Source organism: Solanum lycopersicum, chromosome 7, assembly GCF_036512215.1.
Source record: "Solanum lycopersicum chromosome 7, SLM_r2.1".
Taxonomy (NCBI): domain Eukaryota; kingdom Viridiplantae; phylum Streptophyta; class Magnoliopsida; order Solanales; family Solanaceae; genus Solanum; species Solanum lycopersicum.
The window spans coordinates 12,318,509-12,330,621 of record NC_090806.1 but is presented as its reverse complement, the minus strand read 5'-3'; the positions used below and the strand labels follow the sequence as shown (position 1 = coordinate 12,330,621).

General features: G+C 31.4%; 1 protein-coding gene across 2 annotated transcripts; it reads left to right on the top strand.

Moving 5' to 3' along the window:
- Positions 1 to 5,170: 5,170 nt before the first annotated feature.
- LOC101262024 (AP2-like ethylene-responsive transcription factor AIL5) lies at positions 5,171 to 9,949 on the top strand. Of its 2 annotated transcripts, none has more exons than XM_010325106.4 (9): positions 5,171 to 5,426; positions 5,721 to 5,964; positions 6,054 to 6,136; positions 6,654 to 6,662; positions 6,779 to 6,867; positions 7,220 to 7,293; positions 7,492 to 7,542; positions 7,717 to 7,793; positions 8,828 to 9,949. In XM_010325106.4, the coding sequence occupies exons 1-9, from the start codon at positions 5,291 to 5,293 to the stop codon at positions 9,478 to 9,480; spliced, it is 1,416 nt and encodes a 471-aa protein (XP_010323408.2). In that variant the 5' UTR covers positions 5,171 to 5,290; the 3' UTR covers positions 9,481 to 9,949. The 2 variants fall into 2 exon arrangements, with proteins under 2 accessions (XP_010323408.2, XP_010323409.2); XM_010325107.4 differs by having other exon boundaries at positions 5,182 to 5,473.
- The last annotated feature ends 2,164 nt before the right edge of the window (positions 9,950 to 12,113 follow it).

The window sequence follows — 12,113 nt, the reverse complement described above, 5'->3', positions numbered from 1 at the left end:
TAAATTACTACAATTGAAGCGGATTATAAATATTTATGTAAAAGATTACCCATTTTTTTTTCTTATTTGTTGCACACAAACGTGGGCATGCTGATGAATTCACATGCAAAAGTAAACTACATGTGTACCGAAATAAAGATCAGTTGGCACGACTGATTGACTATTCTGGTTTAAATGTGATGCAAATATAATTGAGAATTCATGTAAATTATATGATGAGAAAATAAAAGATTCTTCGAGAATTCTCTTGTATTACCTGTTTTCATTGTACCAGCTAAGGTTGGGATTTTATCTCCTAAAATTTTTGAAACATATAAAAAGGTGAATATGATCCCGTTCACCTGCCATGTGGATCTATGCGATGATCACATGTGTTTTGTTGTCAACTTACAAATTAGTTTTTGTAAGGTTGTTTGCTCGAATTGTTGAATTAAGAGCACAGTTCTAAATTATGAAATTATATTGATAACGCTGGTTGATCTAGCAGAAATTGTATGCCTCAAATTATAGCTAAATCATGGTTGTGACCAAATAAGATTTGGTATGAGATAACTTTATTTAACATGTAGCAACACATGTATGCATCAAGCTAATAAGGTTTCCCCAGCATAATTGGTTCAGGGTTAGGAACCAAATAGTTTTCATCTAAAGTTTGAATGTGCGGTTATGATTTTAATTGCTCCACCACGCACAAAGATGAAATCTCAAATAAGGTTGGGATGAATGTTAAATTTTCAAACATTAGGACGAGAGATGATGAACAACTGAAAATTATGTGTGAGTTTAATTGTGAATTATTTAGATCCTCGTTAAATAAATATGTGAACGTAAAGTTCAAGGGATAATTCATTTGCATAATGTTAAAAATCAATTGCCAGATAAATATACTGACTCTATGATATAGTTCAGCTGCAAATATTCCAACGTGAATTCCTTAAAGGATAGAGTCTATGATATGCCGGAAGCGTAATAGACCAATCGGTTCCAAATATAAAATTTCTTGAAGAAGGAAGGAGCAAAGGATCAAAATGGTCATGATAATGAGGCAAGTGCTATAAAAGAGCACATTGACATAAAATTTTATAAAATCGAAAAGGTTCAGGTACCTGAAAAATGATGAAAAATGACGGGATCTCGATAAGTTATGTCTTGATGAAATTGATATCAAATAAACATCGACGGTATCTTTGATATGAGGTAGCGCTCGATGGTATAAATTGTGGCGAACATCTTGAATTCAAATCTGTCATAGAGTGTGGACAAATAAATGATTGGCGAAGTAAAAATAAATAATTCAAGTATATTTTGTTTCACTTAGAATAGTGACATTTTGGACTGATAGTCCATAAATCAAGGTATAATGTCAGTGGGGTACAAATAAATTATTATGCGATGGTGTAACCGTAAGATATCAAGTATGGCTTGTGCCTTGGGGCATAAAGGTTTGTCGTAAAAATCTTGACATATTGGAGATGTTTTCTCCTATAGTGGATGCAATGATGTTTATTTTGATCTAGCAACATATGAAAAACTTGAATGCGTATAATGAATAATTATCATGTCTAGCTAGACAATGAAGGTTATATGAAAGTCCTTGAATCAATCGAGGTGTCTGAAACAAATAAAAGTTTGAAGGTAACTTTTTCAATTAAGCTTCAAGAATTCTTATATGGATTGAAATAATTAAGGAAAAAGGGGTACAAAAACAATGACCCTAATTGTACTTATATTTTTATGAAAAGGTCTTGGTAAGACAAAATTTTGTATTGATAATTTAACAAATGAAATATTTGTCTAACAGTGCACATACACAGAAAAGTTTTGATGCAACTTTATATGGATAAATTGTCACGACCCAAAACCGAGCCGCGACTGGCACCCACACTTACCCTCCTATGTGAGCGAACCAACCAATCTAAACCTTAACATTTCAATGTAATATCATCATAGAATAATGCGGAAGACTTAAACTCATTAATAAAAACCAATTCAATAACTATTATTTCCCAAAATCTGGAAGTCATCATCACAAGAACATCTATGATCAAATTACTAAATCTAAGAGTTTCTAAGAAGCTAAAAATACATAAAAGCTAGTCCATGCCGGAACTTCAAGGCATCAAGACATGAAGAGGAAGATCCAGTCCAAGCTAGAAGCATTAGCTCACCCTGATACCCAGAGTAATGAAGACTGGCTAGAGTTACTATTGAGTCGAGGATGACGGCACGTTTGCTGCACTCCACAAATAAACAAGAAGAAAACATAAAAGTAGGGGTCAGTACAAAACACGGGTACTGAGTAGATATCATCGGCCAACTCAAAATAGAAATCAATATATACCAAGTAATATCATAAAATCAACTATGATACTCAACATGTAGCAACAGCAAGTACTATATCATTAACAATTACCGTCAAGTTCACACATGAGGACTCAAGCCTCAATACCATACTCATTTTGGGAATTATGTTCATTAGATTGAGTATATTACCATCTTTCAAAATTCATTATCTTTATTTCTCTTGTGTCGGCACGTGACACTCCACTTCCTCATATTCATTAATCCTCTTGTGTCGGTACGTGACACTCCGCTCCCTCATATTCATTAATCCTCTTGTGTCGGTACGTGACACTCCGCTCCCCTAAATCTACGTGTCGGTTCGTAACACCTGATCCCCTAAATCTACGTGTCGGTTCGTGACACCCGATCCCCTAAATATACGTGTCGGTTCGTGACACCCGATCCCCTAAATCTACGTGTCGGTTCGTGACACCCGATCCCCTAAATCTATGCGTCGGTTCGTGACACCTGATCCCCTAAATCTACGTGTCGGTTCGTGACACCCGATCCCCTAAATCTACGTGTCGATTCGTGACACCCGATCCCCTAAATCTACGTGTCGGTTCGTGACACCCGATCCCCTAATCTCCTTCTATCAATTCATCAAGCCTTCTTTCCTACCAAGGCATCATCAATCTCATTATTTTAGTTCATCACGCCTTCTTTTATACCAAGGCCTCATTATTAACAGAGAGATTAGGGTTTTGCAAGATTTGAGATTCAATAACTTCATCATGCTTATATAATCACAATTATATAATTACATTCATGCAAGCATACAATTAAGCACATAGCAGGGTTTACAATATTATCAATACATATCATTCGCTATTAAGAGTTTACTACGAATATCGTAAGAGAAACCATAACCTACCTCCACCGAAGATTAGTGATCAAGCAAGCAAATTCCCAAAGCTTTGTGTTTTCCTCTTCGTTTCTCCTCTCTCGATCAATCCTCTCTCTCTCTTTGTTCTTTCTATTTTCTTTATTCAAACCCTCTTTCTTTTACCCTAATTAGTATATAATTAAGAATAAAAGATGGCAATAATAATCCACTAATTAACTTAAGGTTATCTCTTTTAACCCCCAAGTAATTAGACTTATTAACATTAACCCACTAACTTTATAATTAAAGCAGGAATAGTCAAAAACGTCCCTTAAAATGTATAAAGAAATCCGACCCAGAGTGGGATTACGCAACCTGCGACGGTCCGTCCTGCAGGTCGTCGCAAGGTTCAGAGACTGGATTTTCACTGAAGACTCTGTGACGGTCCGTCCTGCCATTCCGTCACGGAGTTCAGAGAGTCGATTTCAGTACCCAATTTCAGATTTTTCTAAGTGTTTTGAAACGAGAACCTGCGACGGTCCGTCGTGCCCATGACGGTCCATCGTGGGGTCCGTCGCCTCAGCCTGTTTTTCCATAAATAAAATCTGCTGCTCAAAACGACTAAACAGGTCGTTACAAAAATCATATTCATTTGAATACCCTAATGATTTTGAGATCGCTTGAAACAAATGATGATTCATTTTGATCCCAAGTAAAGGATGAAGAGCTTCTTGGTGATGAAACTTCATACCTTAGTGCAATTAGGGTACTAATGCATCTTGCTAAAAATACTCGACCAGATATTTGTTTTGCAGTAAATTTAACAGCAAGAGTCAGTTCCTCTCCAACAAAAGGACATTGAAATGATGTTATATATATACTTGGATATCTTTGAAGGACCATGGACATGGGTTAATTCTATTTCGAAGAATTCAAGTCAGAGTTGATCGGTTACGCAGATGCAGAACATTTAATAGATCCGCATAAAACTCTATCTCAAACACACTATTTGTTTGCATATGGAGGCACAAAAATATTTTGGCGATCAATGAAGCAAATGTTGCTATGCAAAAATAAAAGTCCTCCATGTCTGGTTGAGACAAATGACACACCATATTCAAGAAATGTGTGGTTTTTATTTGGGAAAGAATGTAGCGACCACAATGTAAGAAAATTGTAAACATCGTTACAAGAAATTAAGTGATGTTTTAATCAGGGGGAGTATAATACGCGTGACACTCTTTTTTCCTTGACCGAGGTTTTGTCCCACTGGATTTTCCTGGCAAGGTTTTTAATGAGACAACAAATAATGTGTATCAAAAGATATGTGTACTCTTTTTCCTTCACTAAAACTTTTTCCCATAGAATTTTTTCTAGTAAGGTTTTAACGAGGCACAATATCTATGGATATCCAAGGAGGAGTATTATGAATCCATTGAATGAGTGGATAGTCCATAAAGTTAGTACATGAACAATTATTCATATTCACTAGGTTTCATGAACCTTTTTGGATAAGAATGTATCTATTTATTATGATATTTAATATGATGACTTTCGAAGTGATTTCTCAACTTATAAATAAGGTTGTTCATTCACTATTATATGATATACATATGCGACTTACATACACTGAAATAAGAAGAAACTTTCTCTTCTTCTATCTACTTTTTTAGTCTTCTTCTCTTTATGATTATATTCTCATGATCTTAATTTTATAAATATTATGTACAATAATCTTTTAATTAAGTAGTAGTAGTAACCTTGTGCATAGTTTTAATTTCTCTTTAAAACGTTAATCAAGTTTATGTTTAATTAAGTAGTAGTACTCTCTCTAATCTCATGTCCTTATACTAATCAAACTAAAAAGTATGAACGCAAATTATTATCACTATATGTTTCAACCATTTTTATCCCCACAAGCAAAACGCCTCGATTCTCGTGCATACTTATCTCTCTCTCTCTCTAACCTATAGATATCTCTATATTAATGTCTTACTCTTTCACATTACATTTAAGCCTCTAATTTACCCTCTAAAAAAAAAATATCTTTAAGCACCAAGTTTTTAGCACTATACGTTTCCCGAAGAACAAAAAAATAGCATTTCACGTTCACCAACGATAATGGATATGAATTCTTCTTCTTGTGAGAAGTGGCTTGGCTTCTCACTTTCCAATATCAACAACTTGTCACCTTCTACTACTAATTCTTCACAACTTTCCCTCTTCCAAGCTTTCAATTCCAACCCTAATACTAATTGTATTATTCTAGATCTCTTCTTCCCTTCTCTTTAGATATATATGCAGGTGCAGAATCCTAATTAGGAGTTTGGGGTTGTAAATTTCTTTAAGTTGATAGCTTACCTCCGAGTCTATCACTCAATCTTGTTAGGGGTTATACATGTATATTTATTTAAATTTTTTAATCATAAAGATAGAATCTAAAAAAAAAAGCTATTGGATTCGTCTGAATACACAAACTCTTATCTATCTCTGTCTTTGCATGTATGTGTATTTGTGTTTTCCATGAATAATGATTATATATATTTTATAGGTGAGGTGGTGAGACAAAATGAAAATGGTGAACCAAAGGTTGAAAATATGTTGGGATCTTGTTGTGATAGTAATACACCTACTAGTTGTGAATATGGATCAGAGTTGAAGAGGATAGCAGCTACTTTTCTACCTACTACCTTTAGTGATGATCACAAAGAGAAGTTGCCTCTAATTGTCACTCAACCTAAGAAGCCACATGAATCATTTGGACAACGCACTTCTATTTATAGAGGTGTTACTAGGTGAACATTATATATCATTCATTTTCATTTTGTTGAAATTAATATATGTTATTATTTTTATCTATACCTTTATTTTTGTTGTGTTTTAGACATAGATGGACAGGAAGATATGAAGCTCATTTGTGGGATAATAGTTGTAGAAGACAAGGACAAAGTAGAAAAGGGAGGCAAGGTATGTATCTATTTACTTTTAGGGTTTCTCTTTTTGCAAAACCTTTTTTCTAATCAATAGTGTTTTCAGTTATCCTCATTACAATTTTTATTTGCTTTCAATATGGAAGCAATATATGTCATGATTCCAAGAGCGTATCGCATCACTACAAGAAAACTGTTAATTACATGAGATTTTTCTGAAAATTAGCATGAGAACTCGCAGACCTGCAAATTTTGATATTATTTTCTAAGGAAATCTCTATATAATTTACAACTTTATTATAGTGGTATAAATTTTGAGGGCATGGTGGCTTAAGTAATTAACACTTACGTTGTTCAATTTACATAATTTTTGCCAGGATTATTGTATGATTGTGTAGAAAATTTGAGTAGGATGTTAAAAACAAACATGATATACTATAATATGAAATGTATAATAATGAGGAATATGGGCTAATTTTGTTTTGTTTGTATGTGAATGTACCATCAAATGATTGTGGCCATGGACGAATTAAATCATCATTGCGGAATTTCAGTTTACTTAGGTGAGTACTGATTATACAAAAATCATTTTTTTTAAGAATTACTATATAGTTGAATATTCTTTTTGCAATGAATATACATGTAGGTTTTAACATAATAAGATTCTTTTTATGATTAGGTGGTTATGATAAAGAAGAGAAAGCAGCTAGAGCTTATGATCTTGCTGCCCTTAAGTATTGGGGTCCAACCACCACCACTAACTTTCCGGTACTAATTAATTTAAAACACTAAGAAAAAAGAAATTATTTTTAATTATTTTAATTACTTTTATGGTCTCTATTCATGTGACGTATTTTAAATTTTAAGATTCAAATAGATATTTTTTATAGTAAATTTTTCATATTTTTTTTAGATATTTTGAATTATTCATTATTGTGACTTGTCCAGTATTTTTACTTAGTTTATAAACATACAAATTTAATTTGAAGATTGTATGAGTAAATTTTTGATCAAATTTAAACGATGAAATGTGTCACGTAAATTAATACATAGAAATTATTAATTTTCTTTTATTTTAATCTACATTTGAGATCTAAAAGTCTAGTGTTGTATTTAAAAGGTATCGAACTATGAGAGGGAGCTTGAAGAAATGAAGAACATGACAAGGCAGGAATTTGTAGCATCTCTTAGAAGGTTAAAAACTCTTAATTTTTTAATAATGTTTGCTAAATATAGCAATAAATCTTCATATAATTTGCCATCCCTAATTCTTAGTTTTGTGGTGTTGTTATATTTTCATCTAAATAAAATGCTTTTATCGTCTCATGATATACAATAATATTGGACCAAATGATGCTTAATCTAATGATATAGTACTATTTGTTATTGTAGGAAAAGTAGTGGATTTTCAAGAGGAGCCTCTATCTACAGAGGTGTCACAAGGTTAGGAATATTATTAGGTTTTTCATTCAAATATAAAATACAATTTAAAGTCTGACTTAATTTAAGCTTATGTAAGAAAATTTTATATTTATAATATATTTTTTTTTAACAAAGTCGATTTTGTATAAAAAGACTATGAACTAATATAACATTTATTATTTTTTGAAAATTTAGACACCACCAACATGGTAGATGGCAAGCAAGAATCGGTAGAGTGGCTGGAAACAAAGATCTATATCTTGGAACTTTTAGTGAGTTTTCTTCTTTCTTTAATTCATTATTAATATTATATACATCAATTTTTGTTTTTTTTGGCTCACCAAATTAAATTAAATGAATTGAACATGGAGAAATGTCAGAAGTAAAATTATTGAACAACACTGACTGCATTGCTGCTATTTGATAACATTTGCGGTGGATTCCCTAAAATATATATTTGTCTTTTGAATTAGGTTTAGTGTTGACAATAAATGAGATACGTGGCTATTTTTATTTGGTCTTATAAACGGCGGCACAACATCTATAATTCTTTTTTATATTCTTATTGCCCATCGTTTTTGTTCCTGGTATTTCTCATAAATAATAAATAAATATATTTTTACTTTACTTAATTGTTATTAGATTTAATTTTGTTAATTTTTTAATTAAAAGTATTAGTTATTGATAAAAAATATTTTTAGTGTTAATTAAATTATTGTTATTAATTTGTTGTTAATGATTAATCTTGATGTATATGGGGTTAAATTTCAAGATTTTGAAAAACAATATACAATTAGAATTAGTAATATATTTTGAGGGCATATAAATAATTTGACCAAAAATTCGTTGGCTAGCGAAAATTTATTTTATACAAATTGGGATGTAGAGTTTAAGCAAGAAAAAGACCAAAAAAAAACTAATGTAGCTTAGATATTTGGTGTAACACTATGTTTTATATATTAAAACATGTGTTTATTCTTTTGATGATTTTTTTCCTCTAAAACATGTGTATATTCTTTTGGTGATTTTTTCCCTCAAGCTATTAAAATTTTTATGATACCTGTGTTTTTTTTTCCATAAAATAAATTACGCGCTCATTTTGAACTTACATCATGTGACAATTAATAATGAGAGAATATAATGCTGAACCAAAAATGGGTAAGCACGTGAAATTATCTTTTTTAAATTTTCTTTTCAACGCGGTGGGGTGTCTGTAATTTCTTTTATACTGATTTTGTTATTATTATTATTATTTTGTGATAATGTTTAGCCTTGTGATAAAATTACGATAATTAATTAAATACAGGCACACAAGAGGAAGCAGCAGAGGCTTATGATATCGCAGCAATTAAATTTAGAGGACTAAATGCAGTAACAAATTTCGACATTAGTCGGTACGACGTTAAAAGTATTGCTAGTAGCAATCTCCCCGTTGGAGGAATGAGTAACAAATCCCAAAGCTCATCGGACGAAACTACTAAACATGTCGAAAATCGACCCAATCTTCGAGATCAAGATCAAGATCGAGATATTTCCTCTGCTCCTAATTACACATCAAAAAATCTGGCTATGGTGAATTTAGGTTTCGGATTGCCTATAAAACAAGATGCATTCGATTTTTGGTCAAGTGTTGGATACAATAACAATCGAAGCAAAAATGGTTTGTTATTTCAGGGTACAACTATGAATGCACAAGGTACTACATTCTTCAGCAATGAAGTCAACAATAGTAGTGTCATGTTGAATGAACAAGGGTACGATAATCATGATCAACAACAACAAAGTGGTGGTTCTAGTTGTGAAATAAATATGGCTTTAAATAGCAATATTGCCACTACAAGTACTACTATTGATAGCACTAATTTTGGTAATTGGATGACACCTTCTCTCCATTCGTTCCAAAGTAGTACAAAGAATGACCTAGGACCATATCATACTCCAATATTTGGCATGGAATAATGGTAAGCTATATTACTCGAATTCTTCAAAAATATTAATTAATAGATACATGGTGGATTTGCTGAAGAATTCGACACGAGCGGTAAGTGTAGGGGAATGAAGGGACAAGTTTTGAATTTTTACTTTTTTGTGTTTTGAATGGGGTTTTAGTTTGTCACCTACCATAGAAGAGAAGCTAAGTGGATTGGTCAAAAAAGTGTGAAAATTGCTTTTTTGCATGGGTAATGAATGGGACGTACAATCATTTCATAGCAAATAAAGCTAGGGTACTAACTTGAATCTTTTTATTTTTAATCATTAGTTTCTCTTTAATTAGTTTATTACCTTATAATTATGTTTTTTTGTTTGTTTGACTGACATCATGATTTATCTAGTTATTTTATGACTAGAAAAATCCCTTTTGTACATTCTCATCGTGTACTGTTTTCATTTCAATAAAAAATTCAGCACATGTATGATATATTCTCTATTTCTATGAATCATTTTGGTAAATTGATACATCAATAGTGCTTCATTTTGATACTTAATTAAGCAGAAAATAAAGTAACAACACAAAAATGTATCTATGCTAAGTTGTAAAACTTTGGGACAGCTAGGTCTGAATGATTCTGTGGTGAAGAAAACTAGTTCAAAATTTTTCTTCAAATGAGGGGTTAACTTTGTCTTAGCCCACCCTTAATACACACTCCTCAGTTTAATTATATACTTTATTTTTAAAATGGGAAAAGATATTTCCCTCTGAATTTGTATCGAAAAGTCAATTACACATTTAAACTATTATGACAACCTATTAAACATCTATACTATTTAAAAATGAATTTATTTACCCCCTAAATCAAATAAGGTAAAATAAAATAATATAAAAACAAATCATGCACGTTAGATAATTAGTAAAGTAAAAAAAAATAATCAAAAAAGTAGATTTCTCCTTATACCCCCCACCCCCACATCTCTTTCTCTTTATACTTACCTTTCTCATCTTCGTCACACCTAAGTTTAGCTTAAATGAATGAAAAATAGTCAAATGCCCCCTTAATCTATTACCAGATTTCCAACTACAGACTCATACTTTGCGGGGGTCCTAATACCCCTCCATACATTTTAAAAATGAAATATATAACCCCCTAAAAGGTCACACCCAGATTTTTATTAGAGAGTGAACACACTCGTCTGCCACGTCATATATATTAATTTTAATAAAAAATTTATGATATCTTTCTTTGTTTTATTTTTCTTTTATATTTTTTTCTTTCTCTTTCCGGCCATTCTCTTCTCTTCTTTTTCTTTCTTCTTTTCTTTTTTCTTTTTTTGCCATTGAAGAGAAACTTTCTAAGTTTTTTATTTATGCTAGTCTTAAACTTACATTTATGGAATGTACAGTTATGAAATTTCAAGTTTTATTGTTAAAAGGTAAATTTATAAATCTTTGATAATCTTTCATTTTTTACAATTGAATAATCTTTTTTCCACCATTTTCATCTTCTTGCAAACATCAAAAGTTTATCAATTGGAAAAGTAAAATTTAGTAAGAATTTTAGTTCTAACCGTTTCATCTACTATTTGATTGATGCTCAAGTTATTTTCATGGATGAATTTGTTGAATTCTTCAAATTGGGGTGATGGATACATAACAATGGATCTTTTCATTTCTATTTTTAAAATCATATATGAGTTTCATTGACAACCCAAAATTCTTTCTGAACTTGAATTTAAATTATTAAACTAGGGCACCAAAAAATCAAGATAAGAATTTGCTAATCCATTTGGCCATGTGATTAGACATGATGATTATCAATTTTAATAATATTAATAAGGAGTTGATTTTCAAAATTTTCTAATTTCGTGCACAAATTGAATAAACAAAATTCTAGAATCAAGAAGAATAATGAAATTCCATGGTGAATCCAAACTTAGAGAAGGTGAGTGATGGAGAGATTTGGTTTATGTTGTTGTGAAGAAGAAAGGAAATAAATAAGAAAAAAAGAATAATTAAAAATACACAGATTTATGAAAAGAAAATTTTAAAAATAAAATTTATCATTAGTTTTGGTACTCACTCTCTTTAAGAGAGTGAGATACACTCACTGTGCCACATAAGCGTTTAGAGAGTAAATTATATCAATTTTAAACAGTTTAGGAGGGTAATAGAACACCCGTGAAATTGGAGTGTGTAGTTGGAATTTCAGGTATAGTTTGGGAGGACTTTACACCATTTTCTCTAAATAAATCAATAACAAGAAGCAATGTAGAAACAAGTTACTACAAAAACATCACATTTTTACCTTCAAACAAGAAATCAAAACAGAACTAGGTGGCTTATGATTTGTGGGTTTTAGTTTGTGTTTGTTTACATCATCTATGGGGTAGAACTTTTGGGGGATTTTTAGTCAAATCGATATGGTGAGATTCTTTTAGTAAACAAGATAGACGATCGATTGAAAAAGGGAAGAATATTATTTCCTATTATTCCTATCTTTTAAGAAACCTCCATGAAGGACATAGAAAAAGAAAAAAAAATGTCTCGATCAAAAAAATATTTGTAATTGGAAGCTCCATTTCACGAGAAACGAAAGCATTCTTCTTGTGATTCATTATGGAACAAAAGAAATTCTTTCACTATACAAATCAACTTT

Coding starts and splice junctions, on each gene's coding strand:
- LOC101262024 (XM_010325106.4), top strand. CDS start 5,291: ATGGATATGAATTCTTCTTCTTGTGAGAAGTGGCTTGGCTTCTCACTT. Junction 6,868..7,219: donor CCACCACCACTAACTTTCCG/GTACTAATTAAT, acceptor TGTATTTAAAAG/GTATCGAACTATGAGAGGGA. Junction 7,294..7,491: donor TTTGTAGCATCTCTTAGAAG/GTTAAAAACTCT, acceptor TTGTTATTGTAG/GAAAAGTAGTGGATTTTCAA.